A 26360-nucleotide genomic window follows, 5' to 3' on the forward strand; every position below is an offset into this window, starting at 1 on the left:
AAAAGAGAGAAACTTTGTAGAGAGAATAAAAAAGAGAAAGCTTGGGGAGGAGAGAGAAAAGAAGAGAAAAGAAGAAGCTTCTCTCTCTCTAACCAAGAAGAAAGAAGGAAAGGGGGTAGCTGCAGGTGGTGCCCGGGGTCAGAGATTCATGGCCGGTCGATAGGCGGCCGGCGGTGACTGGCGGCTGGCAACGCCAAAACCAACAAAAACAGGAGAATCATAGTCTTCATTGTTTTTGGCTGTTGGCCGCTCGTCGACGGCCATTGCTTAATCGAGAAAGGTTGGTGGGAGGCCGGGGGAGTCGATCAAGAGTCAGACATCAAGGGGCGGTGACGCCGATGGCCGGAGAAAGGAAGAGGCGTCGGTTTTCACAAAAAAAAGAGAAAAATAGAGCAACCGGTTCTTCTCGAAAATCCAGTGATTATCGGCCGAAATCAAGGTTTCCGAGGACCACGGAAAGTGGAGGGGGGGATCAATCAGAAGTTGCCAGTGCTTACCTAGCTTCCGGCGATGGCAATGGCGTTGACATAGTCGACGACTGCAGAGGATATTGAAGAGGAATCCGGTGACGGTTCGATCAAAGATTAAACTCTTCGGTGTGTGGTGGAAGAGAAATGAGGGGGGAGCTCTAAATAGAGCTTGGTCGCGACCGAAATCCGACCCAGAGTTGGATTCCGTCCAACCATCACGAGGAGGAAGAAGATTCCCATCTTCTTCTCTCAGGCTCATGCGGAGCACGTGCCAAATCTTTTTTTTTTCTTTTGGGCTAAAGCGATTGGGCCGGCCAAGTGGACAGTGCCCACTTTGCTAGATTTTACAACAACTTTTTGAAAGATGTGTCTTATAAAAAAAATATTTTAAAATATTTAAAATAACTAAAGATTAAGGGATAAAAAAATTTTATTTTTTTCAATTAAAACTCCAACACCAATTGTAGGCTCATGCCATTGATGCCGTCTCCATCACGAGACACCCTCCAATCAAAAATTTTAAAGTTTCATGTCCCCAGTGTTCAAGATTCAGGATGAACGACCATAATGTTTTATAGGCTAACTCAAGGGTTGTGATTGTGACATGGATTATCCATGCTTTTATGATATTTAAAATTCAAGATTATGATAAGAATATATGAATAAATGTAACTCTATGTTCACAAAGTACTCATATATTATAATTCTCCTCGATAAATCGGCACATAAAAAGTGATGAAAGTTGGCAATAGATGGTGGGGTGTATTCTGGAACTAAAAATAACATAGCTGTGAGGCATCTCTGACACCAGTCAAAGTAGCAGTTTATCAAAATTTTAAGAATCAATATATTTCCAAATTTATTCAGGAAAAAAGTCCAAAAAACTTTGATTTCTCTTTCAACAATTGTGATCATGCGAGTTGTATATGTGAATCCAAATTGACTAGCAAATTGGTCAATATTTTAATATTAATTCAAAGTATTTATTCAATATGAAAATATTTATTATTCAATAGTCAATTAATTCAATACTATATATATATATATTTATTTGTATATATTTTTTATATATTTTTAATAATATAATAATAAAAAATATAATAATAATAATAATAATAATAATAATAATAATAATAATAATAATAATAATAATAATAATAATTAAGTATATTAATTATTATATAAGGTATTATATAAGATATTATATAATAAGATATTATAAGATATTATATAAGATATAAGGTATATTTGATTTCTCCTTCCTGTCACGTTGGTCGCACGTGAGAACCATTAGTTCGCGTATGAAAGGGAAGCTCTCAGATCGGAAGTACCTTCCTCCTCCCCACGTTCCTCCCGTCTCCTCCGCTTTCCCCTCCCCTTGGTATTCTCCTTGGAAACTCCAAGCGAAGAAAACCCTAACCCTAACGCTAGCGAGCTCTAGGAAGGAGACGACACAAGGTGGGCAGATATGGCTCTCGCGCAGCTGGGCGGGAGCATCGCCCGGGCGTTGCGGCAGATGAGCAACGCCACGATCATCGACGAGAAGGTGCTGAGCGAGTGCCTGAACGAGATCTCGCGGGCGCTGCTGCAGGCAGACGTCCAGTTCAAGATGGTCCGCGACATGCAGACCAACATCAAGCGCATCGTCAACTTCGACGACCTCGCCGCGGGCCACAACAAGCGCCGCATCATCCAGCAGGCATGCCCCCTCATCTAAAAGTTCTAATTTTTATCTATCCCCTCCTCTCTTTCTCTAATTCTTGCAAAATCGAATAATTCTATCACCAGTTTGATGTTTTTTTAATCTTGTGTATCGTTCTTGAAATTCAAAGGTGGAAAGTTTTAAGATCTTTGCATATGGTTCCTGAAATTGAAAATTGAATATTTTCGTATGCTGAATCTGAAATTCTTGAAGTTGAAATGTCGGATAACTGGTTTCAGGTTCTCTTTTTTCTTTTTTTTTCTTAGAGGTATAGGGTTATGTTGCGGTTTTTTGGAAGTATATTGGGTTTTGGGTGATTCTTTTTTCTTCTTTCTTAGAGGTATAGGATTATGTTGTGGTTTTTTGGAAGTATATTGGGTTTTGGTTGATCGGATATGTCAACTTGTTGCAGTTTGAAGGTTTTCGGATCATGTATAGGGTGTTCTTGAAATTCACAACGGAATAGTTTGCTGATTTCAGTTGTGAATTTTCAAAAAAAAAATTAGGACTCGGCAACAGGGGCGACCCCCTCAGATGAGACAAGGGCTTTCAAGTCCTCTCTCAGCCTTCCTCCCTCTCTTTCTTTTCCTCTCTCTCCTTCTCCCTCTCCCCCTCCCTTTCTGTCTCTCTTTGTGTTGGTATGCCCTGGAATGGCACGGTACAAACCTGTACCATGCCGAACCGTCGGCTGGTACACCCTCCTGGTTTGGTGAACCTTGTTAGAAACTAAAATTTATGTATTTTGGTAGTCTAACCAATGCATCGTGTAGACAAAAATAAATGGTTAAAATGGTATGGGACCATATTTTGCTATGATGTAGGCATTATATTGATTTTCAATTTATATATATTTTTAATATGCTTAGATTGTGATCAATTAGGTGGATCCTTAATTTAAATGCTTTATCATGTATTTCAACACGATGTATTTGTTTGTATCCATTTGATGCATAGGTTAGAGGCTATCAAAATACATGATCTTTTAACCACAAATATTTTTAGTGGTATAGATTATAATGAAAATTGTGGATTTTTAAAGATGCCTCGTTATTGATTTTGGAGTTGAGGGGAGTAGATTCTCTCCTCTTGAGAGAAGCAAAGTCTATCTCTATATTGTAAACAAGACCTCCCCTTGTTTTTCATTTTTATATAACCTATTTTAGACAGAGTCATGTTTTAAGATTATTTCTTTTAAGAAACCTCATAAACAACTAAACAGCCCCTAAGATATTAATTTGCTGCTGGGTTGGCAATTTTGCAGGCAGCTATTGAACCTAAGGTACAAAGGTAATAATGCAGCATTTTGATTATGCAAGGGCAATGAAACTTTTCTCATCTGCTCTTTCTTTATGACCTTACTATGAATAGGTGTTGGATGCATCCTCTTGTTTTTATTGATTGTACATGTGGAGGAATGGTTGATTGCTTCAAATCAAGGTTTGCCATCTTGGTTTTGGATCCCGTACCCATACCATCTTTTTATAACGTTGGTACGCGGTATGGTACGCGACAGCGATGCATACTAAGTGTCGGTACGGTACGATACGAGACTGCATACTAGTTCGGTATCAAAATGGTATTGTATGTCTGAGATGGTACGGTACCGATTGGTATGACAAATCTTGCTTCAAATACTATTACAATAGTTCATGATAAGATTTAGTTTGTCTGAACAACTTGTTATATTATTTGGAGTTGGAGGAGAAAAAACTGGGTTTTTTGAAGATAGGAAGATGAGTGTAGATGGAGCTTTGGAACTTCTGTCTATTGGTTTGACTTATTTTTATCGTTCTTGATTGACTTCTTTCATGGCTACCTATTTCTTCTTTTGATTCATTTTATATATTTTTATATGTTCTTGTGATTGCGAACCATTTATGTTATCACTCCATGCAATTAGGCTATTAGCCTTCCTTTTTTTGTTCTTCTTGTCTAGGATTATTTTTTTTGTAATTTTAATAAGTATGTATGAACTTAATTTGTTTAGAGCTCACAATTCCACAGATAAGTAAATCTTTAGCTATACTATTTCCTTGCGCCATGGTTTGTGTTATTTTCATTTCACTTTGTATATGGTAGTAAATTTGCTGGTGTCCATTATCTCAGGCTATCTTCAATGAACTTTGCAAAATGTTGGATCCTGGGAAGCCTTCCTTCACACCCAAGAAGGGAAAGACAAGTGTGATCATGTTTGTGGGTTTACAAGGTAAATTAATTGGTGGTCAGCCATACATGTTTCTTCATGATTATAGTGGAGAGTTGGTTACATCAGTAAATATTTCTGAGAAACTTTTATACTATCCTCTTCAATCTCTGGTCCAAAAGGAAAAGAAATAATAATTAGGTTGCAATCATTTTTTCAATGTATAAATGTTGGTATCCTAAAGGTAGAAGACATGACTGACCTTCAAGCACATCTTTAAGAAATCTTTGAATCTGATTGCTTGGACGATGATACATTTTGGCCATGAGTTCTCCTAGTAGGTGGTCATATTAGAAAAATGTGTCTAGTTCTTTGAAAACTTATTATTTGTTTTGTAATACCCTTGAAACTACATGCAATATTATTCTCCAGATTTTTATGCCTATTTACCTAATTTCACATGCTTGAGGGTGTGAATATGTAACCTATCTAGCTCTATATATTTTTGGTTATGAATACTCATTCCCAAACTATCAAATACTGCTAGCTTCTTTTGAAGTACTAGTACTTTTGCAAATACTATCAGGTTCTTTGAAGTACTACCAGCTTTTTGCATGTATACACTATAAATATGCATTACTGCATATTTACCCTTCAAAAATCCCTGCTTGCATATATACCTCTTAGATCATTTTATTCTTGCAATGATATCTCTCCAATTAGATTTTTGACTAATAGTATTATAAAAATAACTATTTTAAACAAGGTACGCTGTCTCGGTATCGAACCCCGTACCGATGCCACTCTATTACTGTGTCGGTATGCCCGATACGGAGGTCGGTTATGCGTATCGAGCGTCGGCACGCCCTCTATACTGCATATTGGTACCGAGTTAGTACGGTACAGTACGCTCCATACCGTCTGGTTCATTGCGGTATGTCATACTTTGGTTTTAAGTGTAGGACATTATTACCCTTTTGCATTCATACCCATAAAAAAATAATTTAACAATTGTTTGTACTATAAAAAGATATAATTTTGCCTAAATTTTTTAGTGGTATTGATGCAAAAGGGTAATATTGTCATGTTGTGCTTCAAACAATTGTTTATTAATATTGTCGGTGAAAAATCTAAATGGACAAAATTTGAGGGGTATGTATGCAAATAATGATTTCTAAAGGGTAAACATGCAATATGCCATATTTGTAAGGATATATATGCAAAAAGCTCTATAAAATGTATATGTATTATATGGGTATCATATTAGTTTTTATCAGTATTTTTGCATTTTATAAAATTTATCTTATATTATGTTGGTTTGGGTTTTTTTGCTTTACTCTTCATATTTAGACATAAACATGTAAATACACATAAAGTTACATATTTAGTGTTGATCATTAATAATAGTTGTCATGACAAGTACACCGAATAAGCACTATGCAACTGTCAGGCCATTTTAAGTTAAACAAGATTAAGATATATTTCATGATTTTTCATATATTTTCTCTAAAACTAATGTCCTGTGATTGTTGCTTTCACGTCGTTATATTGAGTTTTTTTGCTGATCCTTGTTTGATATTTTCACTTTCTCTGATTGCATTACTTGTGTTGCTCTCAATATTGTCCATCCAGGTTCTGGGAAGACCACAACTTGTACCAAATATGCATATTATCATCAGAAGAAGGGATGGAAACCTGCATTGATTTGTGCAGATACATTTAGAGCTGGTGCTTTTGATCAATTAAAGCAAAATGCGACTAAAGCTAAAATTCCTTTTTATGGAAGGTATTATACTTATCCTACTTGTATAACATGTGCAAGCTATGTGCTTTAGATGTTGAACAACAAAATGAAGTTGGTTTTTTTGCATGCCAGTGACAGTTTTCTAATGCCTTACCAACTACAATGTTGAACTTGTGGTAGAAAACAAAAAGAAAAAAGAAGAAATAGTAAAGCTGATGTTCATGGTGGAATCTTCCCCCTGAACCTCTAGATTGAGGCAACTTTATCTAGGTTTTGATTTCCACCTATTAAATGTAGTATCTGTTAATCCTGCAATCACTTTTTTGATAGATAAGCCTATTGTATTGATAGTTTTATTGAATTAATTTGACAATTTGTTGTAGTGAGATGTTGCAATTCCTTGTCTTCTGGTTGTCTTAATTGTTTATTGTGTGATCTCGGTACATTGTAGCATGCGAATACATGTTTGATTCCTATTGGAGAGTCAAAATAGTTAGTACTTGCAAGTTTAAATATGATTTATTAAATCAACTGCATGAATTGATGTGGTAAAGCAATTCATAAATTAATCAGAGGACATCTAAATTGCTAAAGAAGAGCTATTACGAAGTAAACAATGAAATGAAAAAAGAATTGTGAGGTAGTTACTTTGGAAAAATATTTGTTGGTAAGGAAAACTTGAAGAACTACAATACAGCTTGAGCTGCATTGCAGCCTAATGCATGGAGTGGGATACGATGTAGGGTGTTTCAGCATTTCCTTCTTGACAGAGGGTGAGTTTGGGGTCTTATTGTGCTTACTATATGTTTGCATTGATAATTTTGTTGCAATATGGAGCTGTCTTACCAAGGTTCGCTGTACCGGTCGGTACCGAGCGTACCGTACTCGTACCGATGGGTACCGGTATCGGTACACCAATGTCGGTATGGTCGGTACCGAGCGTACGGTACCGTACCGACACTCGGTACGCCTATACTAATGCGGCACCGGTACGGGGTTCGGTACCGGTACGGCGAACCTTGTGTCTTACACTCCCAACTAATGTCTAATTTACCACTTGAGTGATCGATCCCTTTGTTGCTAACCTACCACTTGTTTTTTGTTATTTATGATTATGCAAGATGGATATTGGGAGTGCTTTCAACTTTGACTTAAATGATGCATGCTAGAGATGGCTGTAGTTCACTGTTTTGAACCATGCCTTCGCTCTTCATATGGAGTTTAATGAATTGTGTCATGATAGGGTTTATCTACTGAACCATGTATTGACTATTGATAAGGCGCCCCCTTATATTTAAAATCGGCATGTTTATGAATTTAGGACTTGTTTATGGGGCTTTATCATGATCGAGAGTTGGTTTTAGAATATTTCTAGACTTGGTAGATCATGCATAAGATTATAGGTGGGTTGGGCTTGGGCTGGCTATGTCTTGGACGATGCAAGCCCAAACTACTACTCTTGGGCTTTAGGTTGGGCCTAAGTATGAAAAAATTTAACAAAGTCGGGCCTAGGCCTATCTGAAACCCAAGCTTGAACCTAAACTAGAATGGAATGTCCTCATTCATTACTCATTTGTAACAAAAATGAATTGAGGTGGTGGGGGGTGGGATGTGAGGATAGGGTTTCCACACAGCAAGATAGTGCTGCTGGTTGGGTTCGGTAGGGTGCAGACAATGGGGATAGTGGGTTTCGTGCAATGAGGTGAACTTTGTGGGGATTGTCATTAATGTGATGATGGTTAGATCGGTGCTGTTTGGAGTTTGATTGCTTGAAGGAGGATTGCTATCATTGGATCTTCTTAAAGTAGATGAAGTAATCTGGTGTTGATAGTAAGCTAAAGGCTTCTAGCCACCATTATCAAATAGCGATAGGATTTAGCATTGGTGGAGGAAAACTAATGGAGGGGAAAAACAAGGGATTTTGCATTATTTATTGAATGTTTATGATCCATTATACATAAACTCCAAATGATTGTTAGATTTGAAAGTAGTGAAGAAGAACAAGTGGAGAGGAGGAAAGGAGGGGTTGGTGGTTGCTGCAATGGGTTATGATTTGGTTCAAAAGATTAGGGTTTTTAATGTATAGTGATGATTTGATCTTGGTCTTCCATTCAATATGAATGGATTACTAAGATGTATCTGTTAGTTAAATAACATATTTTACAATTCAGTCTTTGTGTTGAGCCTAGAGATGCATGATCATAGCTTGAAAACTTCTTGAGCCTTATGCTTGGGCCCAACCCAATTGCCAAATATTGGCTCAAAGTGTGGCATGCGTTGGTTTATTTGTGCCCATTGCCATTCTTGATTAGAGTTTGATTTGATAGCCTAATTTATGTGAGATAAGTTTGTTGGTTATGACTACTTCTGTTGCTACTTTTAGTACTAGTATTTTTTTTCTCGTACATAAATAAAATAGATTTTGTTGGCATGAACTTGATGCGCATTAGCTCTATATCAAAGATTTAATATGATGCGTCTTATTTTTGAGAGGTGTCTTCTTATTATAATTGTTGTATTTGAAATGACAAATTAGTCTAGAACTTCTAGAGAAGGTACATTTTATGTCAAATGCTTGGCCTTGTCATCATTAACTGCCTATATAAATTTTCAGCCAAATGCAACATCATGAATTAACACATTGTATCTTCACTAAAAGATAGGTGTGACTAAGGCTGGAAAAAGTGCTGGGCTAAGTTGTCTTCTCCCTTGTCCAAGCTCAACCCAAGAAATATTTTCAATTTTTAGGCTGGATGTTAGCCTAAAATCAGCATTTGGTGACCAATTTTTAATGGACGGAGGGGTATTTTTGTCCTCCAATTTTAGCCCAAGATCACTGCCCTAGGGTGATCTTGGATGCTCGACCTAAACGATGGGTATCTTGTCACTGGATTGGGCGATGATTTGAGGAGTGGTGGTGATTTGGGATCGCCGCTACGTAGGACGATCGTGGTGCAACCAAATGCGGTGATTTCATCACTTCCACCCACATCACCCTTGATCGTGGGATGATCATCCCATACTAAACACCCCCAAAATTCTTTATAGGTCTTAGCAAAAGCCCAACCTAAGCCTAGCCCAAAGCTTAAACTTGCCTAAGCACACAAGGGCCGGATGTAGCCTATAGGTAGGAGGAGAGTGATGATGAGCATTCCTACAAGAGAGTGGGGGGGCTAGAAACTCTACCCGACATCCATGGTGGAGCAAGCGAGTGAGAGAGAGAGAGAGAGAGAGAGAGGGATGTCCATGGGGGATGGTGGGGGAGGGCAATCCATTGACATTGATGGTGACGAGGAGTTGTTATTATTGGAGATTTGGAGTTGGAGGTGGCCATATGGGTGCCTAGTTGAAGAAAGGAGTAAGAGAGCAAGGGAGATAGAGAGGGAGGTTTGGGCTTTTGGAGGTGAGGTTAGAGGCAAGGTTGGGGCTCGCTCTATAGAGAAAGAGATGCGGAGAGAGACGAGTGGCGAGGAGGAAGGAGCTTCCATTGATGCTTTCGATTAGTAAGGATTGGTGAAACATCGTAACTAAGTTGGTTTGAGGCCTGGGCTCGAGCTTTGGATTGGTTTCGTGCTAGGCTTGGGCTGCTCTAAATGAACCTCAAACCTGACCAAAACCATCTCGAGCTAGGTCCAATGCCCGACCAAAGCTAGCCCGGCCCAATGGTTATCGGGCTGACCCTAGGTGTGACCCATGTTATAATTTGTCTTTGGCATATGAAACTTAGGTATATGTGTTGAAATTTTCAAAATGTCGCTCTCATGCCATGTGAAGTTTTGGAAGTTTATGCTGCTTTGATTATTATAGTTAAGAAGTGCAACTTGTTTTATGCTTTACCTTCTAGCCAAGTAGCATTATAATTGGAGGCTATCAGCTATCAGGTTTTGCTTTCCTTTCCTTTAGCCCAATATATGCAGTGGGTGAAATCCCTTTTATTTATCAGTGGAATGGGACCTTTTTGGGTTTTACTATATAAAATATTATTATATATTTATATTTCAGAATTCAGATCCTGAGCAGGCCCATATCATTGGCATATGAGTACCATGAATTGCACAGTTTTGGTTCAAATGCATGCCACTATTTTTAAACTAGCAGTTTTTTTGGTCAACTTGATGGTTGATAAGTTGATTGGAATCAATTATGTTGTCCTGTAGGAAATTTAATATAGTCAAATGGTCGCATCACTCTGTGTTTCTGAGGTACCTCTTATTGGCACTTGTTTCTACAGCTACATGGAATCAGATCCTGTAAAAATTGCTGTAGAGGGTGTGGAAAGGTTTAAGAAAGAAAACTGTGATCTAATTATCGTGGATACAAGCGGACGGCACAAACAAGAAGCTGCCCTCTTTGAGGAAATGCGTCAAGTGTCTGAAGCAACGGTACATTATCATTACCTCCAAGTATATCTGACCAAATTTTTGTCATATACCTGTCAAAGTGCACTAAACTTTCTTGCTTTCTTGTCCCAGAAACCCGATCTTGTGATATTTGTTATGGACAGTAGTATTGGCCAAGCTGCATTTGATCAAGCACAAGCTTTCAAACAAAGTGTTGCAGTTGGAGCTGTGATTGTTACAAAAATGGATGGTCATGCAAAAGGTGGTGGTGCACTTAGCGCGTAAGTCCATTCGATTATGCTTGAACTGTGCTTCACTATCTGCTTGCCTCATTTTTTTTCCATTGTCTTCCGAAAGAATCATTCTTCATATATCTGTATGCTGATGCTTGCTTGTCTGCACATGTACACTACAATACTTGGTGGTTTAGTCATGTTATCTTCAGAACTAGTTTAGTTTTGGAAATGTTTAGAAAACTTGTTCCTAATTCATAGTTAAAACTGGCATCTAGAGATCAAATGCATTTCTGGTATATGCCTGATGTTTTTGAAAGGATTTTAAAACAACTAACTTCACTTTGCTGTAATTTAATTGCAGTTTTTACATATTATTAGATTGTAATGGTGCATCTTTCGTATAACCAGACAGGACCATCATCATCTCTTAATTGATTGCCCATCAGCTTGGATGGTCCATTGGTTAAATTCATCGAGATCTTTGACGTCTTTTGTCATATGATCCAGTCTAATGGCTGGTCAATTAGGATTAGGAATCTATTAAGGTGCATTAGGAAGTAAGTAATATCACAAAATTTTGTATATACTTTCTGAAATTACATCTTATTGTTCAAGAGAACTTGGTATTATGTAGTGAAATTTCTTAGGACTTATAAAATCATGTGGGAAATTTTTACTTTTAGCAGAATGGTCCAAGTTCATGATTTCCCTCTCTCATCGTCCTATATTTTTCCATTCCCAATCTTTCTCCTTTTAAAAACCAAACACCTAACCCACATGATAGCTCCTTGAAAAAATGAGTTAACAATCTTAAAATTAATGATAGACCATCCAAATTGAAGATTCAAACCCTTGAGTGTGATCTATACTACAAAAATGCTTAGAAACCAAAACTCATATATTTTAGTGGTCTCTAATCTTTGCATTAAGCTGTACAAAAATGAATGATATCAATTGTACTAGTATGGTAAAATACATGATAGGGCATATAATTGAAAATATACTTTAGATCGTGATCTACACATCTTAAAATGTGGACAGATTCAAAATCACTAAGTTTTGATTATAAGACAATAATAAAATATAGTATCATGCTATTAAGGTGTCGATTTTGGCATCAACTTGATGATTAGGTTAAAGACCACTAAAGTAGTTGATTTTTGGTTTCTAGGCATTTCTTGTAGTGTAGATCATGTTCAATTCTTTATGTGTGTGTGTGTCCACGTGCATGCATGCATGTGTGCTTCCCAGTGAAGTCTGTGTGTATGCATATGCAGGACATCTTGAGCTAAACCTGTCCAACTATTTATATGTACACCGAAAATAGTGGCCATGCAAATTGAATGCCAATTGGTAGGATGGAAATCTGTTGTGGGATGCAAGCTCATAGAAGCAGGGAGTTTCCATCCATAATGAGCGTGCAGGCAATTCTTCCTAATAGCCTTTTTTTTAGGATGGAAGATTAAAGGGAAAAAGGAAAAGGAAGAAAACTGCATGCTCGAGTTTGCATCCATCACGAGCATGAAGGTAACTCACCCTGCCAATGTTTGCCTGGAAGGAAAATGAAAAGAAAAGAAAAGAAAACTGCATGCTTACCTATAAGGAGGCATGCTTTGATGCATCATGGATCGATGGTTAATTAGGAAGTTTGATTAGAGTAATTAATTGATGCAGAACTACTTGAGATGATTCTTTAGTTTGCAATGAAAACGAGAACTGGGCTTGATGAAGAAGTGGGATTCATATTCTGAGGAAATTATATCTCAGTCAAAGAGGTTGATAAGAGTAGTTGGTTACTTAAAAGGAATTAATGAGCAACTTACGTATTAACAACTTAACAATAAACATCTTGGTGGTTATGCTGACTATTGAGAATGAAATTAAAGGCAATGGTTCTATTTGAAAGACGCGTAATAGCTACCAAGTAGGTCTCTGTTATTTGTTATTTTCTTGTCTTATTTATTTTCTTTGTTCTTCTACATTTAACTTTTTATTTTATGAGTTACGAGCTTCTTTTCTTTGAGATATATGGGTTTCTATTTTGAATAATAATGTATGATTAATGGCTAATCCTTTAGCTAAATGATTAATATACAATGCCTTGTTTCATGTGCAGCGTTGCAGCCACTAAAAGTCCAGTCATATTTATTGGAACAGGAGAACACATGGATGAGTTTGAAGTTTTTGATGTCAAACCATTTGTTAGTCGTCTTTTAGGTGTGCTATGACTCTGGTGTTTATTTCGAAATCTTTGCTTCTCCTGGTTAGCATACTTATTCATGGTACTGTTTCCAGGCATGGGTGACTGGTCCGGATTTATGGACAAAATTCATGAAGTTGTACCTACTGACCAACAGCCCGAGCTTCTGCAGAAGCTTTCAGAAGGAAGCTTTACTCTACGACTTATGTATGAGCAATTCCAGAACATCCTCAAGATGGGCCCCATAGGCCAGGTTCAACTATATACTATATCTGAGACCTATTACAAGCTCAAAATGAAAATAATCTCTTTCTTGTTGATACTGCTCCTTTATGACTCATTGATTATCTTGTTTTGGATATCATGAGGAACTTAAATATATCTATAGCTTTAATAATGTAGCCCATGCATATACATTGAACTTGATATGTGCTACACCTGTTTAACCATATTTATATTGCATCATGGCCCATGCTTTAAACCATGCTTTTCTGTTTCATTATTTATTCTGCAGAGCCTCTTTTCCTTATGCATGTGGCTTGGTTTCACAGTCTGTAGTTTTCTGCTCCTTTTTTTTTTCTTCTTGGGTAACTTTTTTCACTTCTAACATTCTGAGCAGGTCTTTTCAATGTTACCTGGATTCAGTGCGGAACTGATGCCAAAAGGTCATGAAAAGGAAAGTCAGGCTAAAATCAAGCGCTATATGACAATGATGGATTCCATGACAAATGCAGGTAGTTGTGGTCCTTGTTGAGAAGCTATATAGAATTTATATTCAGAGAAAAATGACAACAACGTGCTACTCGGAAGATTCCCTTGAGGAAACCACATTAGTTTCCTATTAATCCTCACCATAGTGGATGGGTTAATTTGCTAACCAGAGTTTTGCCGTAGCTTTTCTTATTTGGCATCCTTGCAATGCTGGGAATCCTAGATGTGTTTCGATATGCACATGGAATGATTTAATCCTCACCATAGTGGATGGGTTAATTTGCTAACCAGAGTTTTGCCGTAGCTTTTCTTGTTTGGCATCCTTGCAATGTTGGGAATCCTAGATGTGTTACGATTTACACATGGAATGATGATGTCTTCTAACTTTTCATCAATGCAGAGCTGGACAGCACGAATCCAAAGCTCATGAATGAGTCGCGCATCTTGCGGATAGCCAGGGGTTCAGGCAGGCCTCTGAAGGATGTCATGGATATGCTGGAGGAGTACAAGCGCCTTGCCAAGATCTGGAGTAAGATGAAGGGGCTCAAGATCCCAAAGAAAGGTGACATGAGCGCACTGTCCAGGAACATGAATGCCCAACACATGAGCAAAGTCCTTCCCCCGCAGTTACTGAAGCAAGTTGGTGGAGTTGGCGGCCTACAAAGTTTGATGAAGCAGATGGGCTCGAAAGACATGATGAGTGGCATGTTTGGAGGGGACAGATAGATGGCTCAAATGTTTCAACTCATCAACATGAGATCTTCTGTGAATGCCAAGAGTTGACATCCAGGCAAGTTTTTTACAGGGATCTCAAACTGCCGAGTATCTCGATGCATGCCCAGCATCCCTGGCTGTGGTTCAGTGAATTCTGTTGCGCTGGAGTGCATGGTTTCTTTACCAAGGCTCCAGCTTGGGTTTTGTGGTTAGGTGCAGCTAGGGAACTGTATGTTCTTATGACCAAAGTTTTTAGTGGTTTCTGCTGCCTCAGGAAGTTTTTGTAGGGAAATTTATTAATCGGGATGTACCTAACAAAAGCTTAGCTGAAATAGTTACATAGATACATGAACTGGGAAGTGTTCTGAGTAGTTCTTGAAGGTACAAGGACATAATGAGAAATTGGATAAATCATTGTTTCATTCTTTGATGGATGCTGGGCAAAGCTGGACTGGCAGGGCTACTCCCATGCTAGGTTTAGCACACCCGGCTCAACAGCAGCCCTGGGTTCTGTCCATCAGGTTTAGGTTTTCAAGCCAAAGGTTAAATAACGGCATAATTTTGTTATCCCCAGAAGCCATTATTAGCCATTATTGGAATTGTTAATATAATGATGTTATATAGAAAACTAGTGGGCTGAAAACATAAGCGTCCAATTCACGGTTTATTTACTTTTATTTTATTTTTTCCCCTTTAGATTGAGAAAAAAATAGGAAAAAACGAATTAGAAAAAGAATGCTATTTTGCTAAGGGAGCCATTGTGATAGGCTGTTATAACGCTAAATAACCTGTCATAATAGCCATTAACCGACCATTGTGGCAGATCCTATATTGCTATGGTTGCAACGTACTTAATTTTTCACCCTGGCTCACTTTGGAGCAGAGAACATGTTCCATAGTCGCCAAAAGGGTATGTGTGTAGCTGCATGGATTTGGCAAGCTCAGCCCGTATACCGACTTCAGCTGCTGTTTAATAGAGATGAATACTATAGCAGGCATGACCCAACATAGTTCAGTGCCTATAGATTCTTTGCCGTTTCTTGGAATCGGTGATGTTGGTTTTCATTCTTGTTTTTATGGTTTATTTGTTTCCAGTTATTCTTAATATGTTTGGTTTTCTTTTCATTCATTAAGCACAAGTTAGGTTTAAACTACTAAATTTGCTGATACTTTTGACTTCTTATTCTCTCGTTAATACAGCAGATTTTTTTTCTTCATTCTTCAAGTAGATTTTGTGTGTTGATTTTTTCTTAGTGTTATTTCATGAATTCCAATGTCAAGCAAAAAAAGAATTCCAATGTGGAAACACGATGTATGTTATCATATGAGATAATGATTTCGTTTCGTGCATATTGTAGCAAACTTTTTTCCCCCTCTTATATTGTAGTACTCTATATTCGTTTCATTTGAATCATCATTTTCTTCTATCACGATCATTTAATGGATATATTGATTCTTATGAGAACTTAGGTTATTTATGTCATCTTAGTATTAATAAAATATACCATACTGATTGAAACGAGGAGACATTATTGAGGCAGTTGCAGATAATAGAATGGGAGACCATAGGGGAGACACTGGGCATCATCACAATCATCTACAACAACTCAACAATAACAAATCAACTATGATGGACTCTTTGTTCTTATATTGGTAACCTTATGTTGTAATAGGGGACCATTGACCAATAGGGCAAAAAAAAGGAGTCTTGACAAGAATCAGGTTATTCCAAGTTTCAGGGTACTTGTGATGGATGCGAACTTGTTTAAAAAAGTCCCAACTAACATGCTTGTATGCCTGCTCCATATCAAGCTTTAAAGCTGCCATCTGAGATGATTTTGTTCGCAATAGGTTTGACTCCATGAGTTAATAACTTATGTATGATATTGTAAGTTGTATTGCAGAGGCTAATCAGCCGAAAATATTTAGCTTGATTTGGGTGATCAATCTTGGGAATGAGAAGCATAGAGGTTGAGTTTCAAGAAGTCAGCGTTCTGAGGGTGCAAAAGAAATGTTGGATTGCAGCATAGACATCTTAATTAATGATTTATCGATAAGCCTTGAAGATACTAGGTGGGAGTCCATCTAGGCCTGGTTTGCCTGATTAGATCTCAGAGATTTCACCATCTGCCCCATCTTCATAATTGTGATGGGTGTTGAAAGGAGATTATGATCAGCATCATCTAAAGTAAATGGGATAGTGGATAATTGCATCTGACAAGGAGTGACAAAGGAGGTCCATTTGTCATGAAAAATATTTTTGTAGAACATCATGGTCTTTGTCATCTCCATCAATAGTAGTCCTCGATTCATCATATGTACTGACAATCTTTTTTTTTTGTTGCGTACCTGATAATGGTAGACTGATGGAAGAATTGAGAGTTACTATCCCCCTCATATAACAATCGAACTCTCGATTTCTGATGCCAAAACAATTCTTATTGAAAGGGGATATCGTTCTACTCCAAAATCAGTGCCCGAAGTTCATGAAGCTCCTCCAAATAGAACCTTAATTTTGCTTCTTTTCACTGCAAATTAAAAATGGATCTCTTAATCTGTTCAAAGCGATGGAATAAATTGCCAACCTGTTGCTAGTTCCAATCTTTGAAGGCTTTCTTGGTTGCACAAAGTTTACAAGAGACCTGAAAAGAAGGAGAACATTCCAAGATTCTTCATAGCGCATCTAAAAGTTCTTGAAGCGGAAGGAAACTTTGATCCATGTCATGTGCTCTGTACATGGAATTTGATTATGAACAATGCTATGCGCACCATTTTGCATGTGGTAGACCCAAATGCTCTAATTCTTCTTCTAAAGACTATGTATTTGATTTGGGTTTGGCTCATATAAATCCCATGGCTTTGCTTACTTTACTAAGCAGGTCTAATTTAGTTCCGACTAAATCTTAATCTATTGTAGTAACAACTTGATCCAAACGAAATAAACCCTATCATTCTTCCACCCAACACCATCCAACGAACGAAGGTTTATCAAATTGGGAGAATAAATCCAAACCCAATCCATTTATAATTCTTTTTTCATATTGATTAATTCAAAATCGGCTAGATTATAAAAATTACTGATTTTGGACCGAGTGGAACCAATTGAAGGGTCCGAATTATTACTTTCCACTCCCACATGCAGCTTAAGTAGATGGTTGTCCACTCCCTTCAACAACAAATCTTTTAGGTAATGTTTGTTTGTGTATAATTTTTGGAGAAGATATCCCTTGTCCTATTGGAGGGATAAACCTATTTCATGGAACAAAATAGCGGAGGAAATTAAGAACATCTAGTAATCTGCATTGGATATGAAGATATTTCAAAGTTCATAGCAAAGATAAAGTTACCCTTTTATTTTTTAATATTTATAGATTAAAAAAAGGGACAAGGACAGGTTTATCTGGCGCCGCCTATACCCCCAATGGAAGCTCCTATTACTTCCTCTCTTTGTGGCGTCTGCCGAGGTCTTCCCATTGGGATATACCCCGTTCATTCTCCGACCAAGTAGGCTCTCGCAATCCGATCTTGCAATAGTTTTGGATTCGTTTTTTAAACATACGGCTTTCTGATAGGTTCCAAAAGATCTAATTAAAATATGCCGCATGCCAAGAATTTCCTGCAGCCAAGATCGAAGAGCAATTCGCACTCGTCGACTCTCCCCCGTCAAAGCAGCCAGGGACCGAGACATGTCGGGCCACATCAGCCGAAGGACCGGGGAAGCCCGTCGTTCGTTCATTCGTTGATTTCCAATTCCCATCTACAGCCTTTCATACGAGCTTCGGAGAGAGAGAGAGAGGGAGAGGATGTGTATAGCTGCATGGGTTTGGCAGGCGCACCCTGTTTACCAGCTTCTTCTGCTATCCAACAGAGATGAATACCATGACAGGCATGCTTTATTTATTTAATTTCTTGTGGATTTATTTGTTCTTTTCTTAGTAATTGATATGTTGGTTTTGGTTTTTGTTTCCAAACTGCAAACCAGTTGAGTGGGGGGTCTGTGTTCTCTTAGGAATGGAACTTTTGGTTAATGCCTTTTTCCCCAATGCAATTGAATTTGTTATTTCTTTTTTTTTTTCTTTAAAGTATCACTCATTGGGAAGAATTATTGGATTTTATAATTGTGCTGCTTAATTTCTGGGAGGCTGAACATTATTGAGTTTTATTTCTCCATCCAAACTCCAAACAAGCTAAAATCATTGGGTATCCGAATTCAAGTAAAAAAAAAACTATTAGGTTCATGTTGCTCCATTCATTGATCTGATTTTCTGTTTAGATTTATTATTTTATACGGGCTTTTCCCAATTCAATTGAATATTATTGGTCTTTGTTGCTCAAATTGTTGAGGAAATTGTATGTTAAGCTCTGTCATTGTCTGATGAAAATTCTTGGTTTTGAGGCTATTTTTTTTCTTCTTCCCCCATGGATGTGAATTTTACCTTGATTTGGGTGAACGGAATGGCAGGCCTGCAAAGCCATTAGGATGGTGGGAGGAGGGTAATAAGAAGATATTGGGAGGAAGAGATGAGCTGGCCGGAGGTACATGGCTGGGATGCACAGAGGATGGGAGGCTGGCTTTTCTGACTAATATAAGGGAGCCAGACCGGCTCCCCAGTGCAAGGACCAGAGGAGACTTGCCGCTTAGGTTCTTGAAGGTGTTTGTTGAATCTCATATGATTTCCATCTTCCCTTTCATTATGTTATGGACTTTTGCTTAAGCAATCTGATAGTTCATGTGATTTTAATTGATAAAATCGCAAATCTTCATTTCATTTATCAAGCGCCATTTAATTTCATTTTTTTTTGTCAATCAAGTGCCCTTTAATTTCATTTATGTGCAATCAAATTGTCTTTGGCATGCACAACTTCAACCAAAAGAAAAAAAAAAGAAGAAGAAAAGAAAAGGTCTTTGGCCTGATTATACTGACAATCTATTATTTCCTATTTTTCTTACCCAAGGATTTTTGTTTAATTCAAAGGATATCATTGAGTTTATCACTGATTTGATTTGCCCTCATAGACTCACAGTGGAACTTATGATGAACCGAATATTACTCTCGTGGCTTCTCTATTTCTTGTCAGTGCGACGCCCTGCTCTTTATTTTCTAATTAAGTCTCTGTACAATAAAGAAATCATTATATTTGATGTAATCATTGTTTTTTTTTTTAATTTCAATTATCTCATTGATAGGCTGTTGATCTATAGTATGTCTCACTCGCTGCTCATGCAAGGAACAATTTTCTTTGCACATAGCACCACCAGATAATAATTAAGATTGACCCACAAATACCCCTCTCTCTCTCTCTGTATATTCTGTATGTATGTTTGTTCGTACATACATACGTAGAATATTCTAAGATAATGCAGCCCATTAACATTTTTGAATAGTTAATATAATTTTTGTTTTCTTTCTTAAATTGTTCTAAGGAAGACATAGAAAGTATCATTTTCTACTTCCATTTTTGGTCCCTTTCCAACATGTTAGGCTTGCTTTTTGCATGTGGTGGCTGCATGCTCTTTATTTCCCCATGATGGAAGCGTCCAATTAGCCTTGAGATAAATTGTAATCATCAAGCCATGTCCAACTACCTTGGATCAGTTTTACTATCATCTTTTTCCAATCATTCTTATTGAATCTACCCCCAGTATCATTGCAAGCTTCTCCTGTGTCCTTCTAATTGCTTCTACTATGGAAGCTTAAGTCTTTTCCCATTCAAGATTGGTTTCATTGAAAGCATAGTTTTTCGCAAGATGGCTCATTGCTTGTATGTAATCCCACCTGTTTGTACCTATAATAACATGGTTGCTTTCTTTACATTTGATAATCCTCTATGGTTGGTTATACTGATTTAATTTACCTTATAATATATATTACTTTCTTACTGTGGTCAGGTCCTTTATGTGAGCATGGGTAAAATACTTCGCACATGTTTTTGCTTGTGGCTCTTCTGACAGTCTTATTTTCATTTGTCATTTTGTTTACTTAAAGGGAACACAGAGCCCTTTGGAATGTGCAGAGGAAATAATTAAGGAAGCAGACCAGTACAATGGATTTAATCTGATATTGACTGATCTTTGCTCGAAAGTCATGGTTTACATCTCCAACAGGCCAAAGGGAGAACCTATTTCTGTTCAAACAGTTCCTTGTGGTCTTCACGTGATTTCAAATGGAAAGTTGGATGCTCCTTGGCCCAAGGTAGGTAATAATGCATGCTGTTGACATTGTCATCATATTTGTCCTCATTTACCAAGGTATAAGGTGTGCTATTATCGGCTGATTTTCTTAATAAACAAGCTGGTTTTTCTGCTTTTTGTCTTCATTTTTTTTAAAGAAACAGTTTTATATTTTAATGCCGAAGATTGCAAATATTTTTTAACTGAGACATGCTATGGGATCCATGCAGAATTGTTTTTTTATGCAATTTACCATTTTATCTTTATGTGAGATGCATTAACTCATCATATAACAAGTATGGTGGTATTATCTTATGTATTCATGCCAGGGATCGCTTTTCCTTTATCATCTTTCATTTCTGGAGTAAAATTTTAGGCAAAAGATTTTCAAGCAGTACTGTATACTGTGGTTTTTAAATTCCTTTTATCTGCTATAGGAGTGAGCCTTCCGTTCATGTTTCATATTTTGGTATAATGTTGCAGTTAGAATGGTCTAAAAATCTCATGATACTCTGAGCAGGTGCCATGAATGCATGGTAGTAGTATTCAGTCATAAGGTTATGCCCTTTCAGATGTCTGTTTGTGTGCTTGTTCTAACTGTGCAACACGAGTTATTTTCCCTGTTATTTTAACTTGGTCTGTAGCTAAGATTCTTAATGCAGAGTAAGTCTGGTTGCAAAAAAGAGAGGAGGAAAAGAAAGAAAAAGCTCAATCAGTAATTTTCTTTTGCCAGCAATATTTTCAGAAACATATAAATGGAAATTACGGTGCCACACTATTTTGACACTAACAAAACTATTTTATATGGACAAATACTCTTGAAGCATTCAGAAATAAAGTCCCAGAATTATTTTACTATTCTACTGTTTGATTAATTTCTTCCTTAAAAATGAGTACAACTGGCACAGCACTCATGATGGAAATTAATCTTTTTATGTAAGATCCATACTTTTACCTTATTTTGTTTCATGACATCCTGCACGTGTCTGCATTCATCAAGTTTTCTAAGTTATGGTGATGTTGGTAAGAAATTAGCACCTTCTTACTATGTCAACGTTATTGTTGTGCAAGTATGTTAACTTGGCAATGGTAGTCTGATAGCTTTTTCTTTGGACCAACAATGGCACTAAAAACATATCAAGATGTAGTGGTGTCTGTGGAGGTAATAGAAGGGTCAAACCAAATAAAGGAGGAAAAAATCAAGTTCTTTGCCTGATATGGGTAGCCCACAAGCAGGCATTATAGAAAAGTTATGTTCTATAAAGTTCTCAGAGAAGTGAAAGAAGCTTTCATGAAGATATGCTTCTAGGAAGACTCATAATGACTAAAAAGGATATAGTATCTCACAACATATGTTCTTTAAAGATTACTGAAAAGCAAAGGCACATATTCTCACTGCTGCTTAAGATCAATGCGAAGATTCTGCATGTTGGAACTCATCTTAAGTCCTCCTTTTTCCAGCCCTGCTGTAGAGAAAAAAATCAAATTTCCTTGAAATTCATAATTTTCTTTTTCTTAAACATCAAGTCAGAGCCATTTGCATGCAAATGGTCTAACATCATAGGTATTATTGCTATATTCTTAATGGAAGTAAATGTAGAATTGCTAATATTCTACAAAATGTTGTCACATCTTCATCCAGGTATGTTAGTGAACCTGCTACATGAGCCTCTAGTCTAGTTAATATTTACTTTCCATCCGAAATAAAATATTGGTCATGTTTAGTCAAAACCATGCCAAAATGCATTCAAACTGCACTCAGCCATACATAAAATTGCACCTAACCTGTGTTTTCAGGTATTAGCTGCACTTTTTCTGCCTCCTGTGGGGCAAATGATGCACCTTTTCTAGTGTGAGGAAGATCCCACAGCAGGTTCTGCCCATTGGTGCCTGTTTATGTGATTAGTACGAACACTTTTTCAAGACATTCCCACCTTGTAAAGTTTGATTGTTACTCTCCTGTTCATTGCTTTCATGGTCGAGATATGTATACCTAGCTCTTGTTATCCATCTACTGATTCAAAAGTCTAGAAATTGCTAATCTCGTCTAATTCTTTTCAGGAGATCTCTATTTCACTATATTGTTATACCTTGTTCATTGCTTTCATGCTCAAGATACGCTTGGTATTTGTGGTTCATCTCATTGAAAAGCTGTACAAATAGCAAGTTTCCTGTCTGGTGTTCAGAAGCGCTCTATTTCACAGATGTCTAGAGCTTTTTTTAATTTATTGATTGTGTAACCAACTATGTCAGTTTCAGTTGTTATCTAAATAAACACATTTGAGAGCTGCTTCTTGTTTATTATGCCCCAAACAAGCACTGAAAAAGGGTGGACTTTTGTACAAAAATGGAGCATTATTTGCAAAAATGGAGCATTATTCAAGTTTACCTGGTTAAGCTACATTTGACGCAGCAGGAAAATGCAAATAGAAGAAAATTGGATTGAAAAATTCTTCACTTGGTGAAAGAAATTCTCATGAAAAGAATTTTATTAATGTCTCGAAAAGAATTCTTCACTTGGCATGGTCTAGTTGCTCATAGTACCTATTGGCTGCACCTTGTGCTACATCCACATTTTGCAACTTTTAAGGCTTCCAGTTTTCTGCTATTTGTTGCTTTATAGATCTCAGCTTGTGTACTCACAATAATTTTCCATGTAAATTTGGAATTGGTGAGTTTTACCTATAGGAAAGTGGAGATAAGCATTCAAGCAGAAGAGTTCTTACAGGCAGGACTGACACCACTGCAGGGTATGGGAACAAACTGGTGGCAACCTTCATTCTTATGCTATAGCATGTCAGTCAGCTTTAATGGCACCAAATTACTCTCAAGCTTCTTAGAGCTTTCTACTTCATCTTTGCTATCTATGTATGAGCAAAGTTGATAAATAAAAATATACATTGGAAATACAGTCCATCAAACTTATACCAATCTATTAGGTGCATTTTTAATGCTTTTGTTGACCCCAAAAATATAATAGCCATAAAATTTCATTTCATACCATTTGATTATTTGGCAAACTATATTTTGAATATCTTGATGCGAAATTGTAAAGGATTGATATTTTGGAACAATTAGAAAGAATGGTTATAGGGCAATGTTACAATTTGATTTAGATAACTAAGCTCTAGATCTTACTCCTTCCTCAGGCCTAGCACACCCATTTCTCAGAATAGGTGCAGTTCCTTAAAAAAATGTTCCAGACTTCCAGACAATGATTGTAATTAGACAAGCCACTTGAGATTACAAGTAATATTGACAGCTTGTTATGCTACATCTTGACTGTTTGTTTTGGTATCTCACTGGTTTCTCTTTCCCATATTGTTTTGGTACTATGTGCTAAAAGGTGATTCTAAAGTGAATCCTGGATAACTGCATTAGCTTGTATGTTAGCTATGTCAGATACCTCGTCCATCCATTTTATTTGCAACTCAATCTCTTTGTAGGCCCAGCGCTTGGGTAAGAATTTCAATGAACTTCTAAGGGGACATGGCAAGAAGGACATCTTTTTGAAAGGAATGGTTGAAGAACTGATGGGAGACAATGTGAAAGCTAGTCGTGATGAGCTGCCGGACACTGGTTGCGACCCCGAGTGGGAATTTGAGTTAAGTTCTATCTTTATCGACGCTGACAGTAAATTGGTAAGCACTTCTCAAATCCCATAAACTGTATTCCATGATCATGTAATGCAAGCTCTAAGAACTCAACCTGGCCATTGCAGGGACGCTATGGAACTAGAAGCATGGCTGCTATATCAGTTAAAACAAATGGCGATTCAATCTTCTATGAGAAGCACCTAGAGAGCAGCTTGTGGAAGGAGAACATTGTGAAATTCCATGTCTAAAAGTCGCAAAACATCTAAAGGATAACATATATTTGTGAGGCAACCCTAGCACTGTCATATTCCTCCAGTCTAATCAAATTTCCGGAGCACAAATGCTGCATCATTTTTTTTCCTTGCAACTGTTCCCTTAATGTGAATAAAGTTGATGTGTTATCGAAAACTATAATAATCATAATTGGTTACACACTGTAGCATATACATGTCCTTCCTCTAATTTGATGGTCAATTTGAGACAACACTGCACAATAACCTCTAATGCCCACAGAAGTTACTGCATGTTGATCAGAGCAGAATTGAACCAACAAAGTTTGGCGAACCGAGGCTTAAAAGCTCCAAAGCAATATACTTGTGGCTTCTCTTCCATGTTTACCTGGTTATCCACCTGCAAAAAGGGACAAGCCCTTGAGAGGGCTTACCTTAAAAAGCTTTTGCAGGGTCATTGCCATGTAATCTTCCTGTTCAGGTAATGTCAATATGTCTAGTTCTTTTTTCCTCGAGTCATGCATTTATCCATGAGAATGAATTGGTAATTTTTTTCTTAATGAACATCAGCCTCTCTGCAGCAATCAAATCAATCCCTGTAGCTTCCTACAGGGATTCTTTTCATGTCCTTTAATATCTTCCCATCTTTGGCTTGCAAGAGCATCAGCTTAGTTTCGAGAAATTAAACCTAGGGCAAAATCAAGATCAGACTTGTCAACATGGCCAAATTTTATCACTTTCTACAAGAAGAATATCCCTTGATAAAACATAGGAAATCCAAAAGATGTTACAATAGCAATTCAAAACTCATATGCCCATGGAGTGAAAAACAAAGAGACAACTTCAAACATTGTAGCCAAGAGATGAATTAGGCCTCAAGAACAATTTCCGAGCATTAAACAACACAAAAGGATTACAGGAGCCAAATTTTCATATGAGATTGGACATCAAATATTTAATATTAATGGAACATCATTCATGTTTTAGAATGCAAGGGATATACTCCAAAAACCAAGCTAATATTAACAGCCTCTAGGCCATATATGGTGCTAGCTGAAGTGTACGTACAATGGAAGATCGATGAAGTGACATAGAATCATGATGCACATTGCTCGAAGCAGCATCCACGTAAAATGGCTTTGGAGCTAATCCTCTCTCTATGGTCTTTGGATCATTAGTTCTAAGGAATATTAACATGAAATGAGCAAGGATATCAGAACATTGGGTCATAAGGACATAAACTGAACAGGGCTGTAAGGTACTAAAAGGGCTATAGGTTGGTATGAGCCACAGATGTAGACGTTAGGTTTAAAAAGGTGGAGCCACGAGCAAAAGCAAAAGAAAAAAAAGAAAAAAAAAAGGATGGTTATGATTGATCCCACGTAGGTTTCTATATAAAAAACTAATAAGTAAACAAAGTTGAAGTGGCTTCATTTTATAATATAAGACCTCACCTAAAATGACTAGTCGAAAGATATTAATGGGTTCCTTAATTTTATATAGGCATCCAAGATTTACTTGGTGAATAACCGATGTGAGGCCAAATATATGCTCGCACAGGTCTTGACATACTTATTTCATTCAAAGCTTGACGTTCTTGTCGGACAGTGTCTCCTAGTTCCATAGGCTATGGGCCGAATTTACTCTGATACCATTTGTAACAACTTAAAAGCTCACCTAAAATGACTAGCTATAAGATATTATTTGGATTTTTTGATTCTATATAAGTATCTAAAAATTTATCTAGCAAATAATCGTTATGAAACTAAACATATGTCCGTATGAATTCTGACATATTTATTCTAGACTCCAACACTACAACCCAGAGATTCCGGTGCTATAACTCAAAAAGCAACTCAACTTTTTAAACAATGGACCGCCCCCTTCTAGATACTCGCTGTGTGTGTGAGAGAGAGAGAGAGAGAGCTCCTGTAGACAGGCAGAGAAATAGCATAGACATGGGTCACAATTAATGATTTTTTTTATTTTTATCGCTTAAAAATTTCGGGATGGACATCCTGTCCCATTAATTTTCTTTTTTCCTTCTCCCAAACGGGGTCCATCAACAACTAGGATTTGTGTAGATCGGACGATTTTGAGAA

The 26360-nt window shown here is 37.2% G+C and overlaps 2 protein-coding genes across 3 annotated transcripts; both read left to right on the plus strand.

The window, feature by feature from the left end:
* The first annotated feature begins 1787 nt into the window (after positions 1 to 1787).
* LOC120109957 (signal recognition particle 54 kDa protein 2-like) lies at positions 1788 to 14690 on the plus strand. Its single transcript, XM_039123868.1, has 9 exons — positions 1788 to 2169; positions 4279 to 4378; positions 5948 to 6101; positions 10291 to 10441; positions 10532 to 10680; positions 12752 to 12852; positions 12931 to 13088; positions 13455 to 13569; positions 13947 to 14690. The coding sequence occupies exons 1-9, from the start codon at positions 1939 to 1941 to the stop codon at positions 14270 to 14272; spliced, it is 1485 nt and encodes a 494-aa protein (XP_038979796.1). The 5' UTR covers positions 1788 to 1938; the 3' UTR covers positions 14273 to 14690.
* Positions 14691 to 17664: 2974 nt separating this feature from the next.
* LOC103720923 (transport and Golgi organization protein 2 homolog) lies at positions 17665 to 24512 on the plus strand. 2 transcript variants are annotated; one of them, XM_039123870.1, is made up of 6 exons: positions 17665 to 17764; positions 17871 to 18146; positions 18723 to 18912; positions 20248 to 20454; positions 23879 to 24073; positions 24154 to 24512. In XM_039123870.1, exons 2-6 carry the CDS (start codon positions 18064 to 18066, stop codon positions 24274 to 24276), a joined length of 798 nt encoding a protein of 265 aa, XP_038979798.1. In that variant the 5' UTR covers positions 17665 to 17764; positions 17871 to 18063; the 3' UTR covers positions 24277 to 24512. The 2 variants fall into 2 exon arrangements, with proteins under 2 accessions (XP_038979798.1, XP_038979799.1); XM_039123871.1 differs by having other exon boundaries at positions 17694 to 17764; positions 17883 to 18146.
* Positions 24513 to 26360: the final 1848 nt, after the last annotated feature.

Source organism: Phoenix dactylifera, chromosome 2 (assembly GCF_009389715.1).
Source record: "Phoenix dactylifera cultivar Barhee BC4 chromosome 2, palm_55x_up_171113_PBpolish2nd_filt_p, whole genome shotgun sequence".
NCBI classification, from domain to species: Eukaryota; Viridiplantae; Streptophyta; class Magnoliopsida; order Arecales; family Arecaceae; genus Phoenix; species Phoenix dactylifera.

Bases quoted from the DNA above. Each gene is read 5' to 3' on its own strand.
- LOC120109957 (XM_039123868.1), top strand. From the start codon at position 1,939: ATGGCTCTCGCGCAGCTGGGCGGGAGCATCGCCCGGGCGTTGCGGCAG. The intron at 2,170-4,278 runs GCATGCCCCCTC...CCATTATCTCAG, and splicing joins AGCGCCGCATCATCCAGCAG to GCTATCTTCAATGAACTTTG. The intron at 10,442-10,531 runs GTACATTATCAT...TTCTTGTCCCAG, and splicing joins GTCAAGTGTCTGAAGCAACG to AAACCCGATCTTGTGATATT.
- LOC103720923 (XM_039123870.1), top strand. From the start codon at position 18,064: ATGTGTATAGCTGCATGGGTTTGGCAGGCGCACCCTGTTTACCAGCTT. The intron at 18,147-18,722 runs GCATGCTTTATT...ACGGAATGGCAG, and splicing joins AGAGATGAATACCATGACAG to GCCTGCAAAGCCATTAGGAT. The intron at 20,455-23,878 runs GTAGGTAATAAT...ATCTCTTTGTAG, and splicing joins TGGATGCTCCTTGGCCCAAG to GCCCAGCGCTTGGGTAAGAA.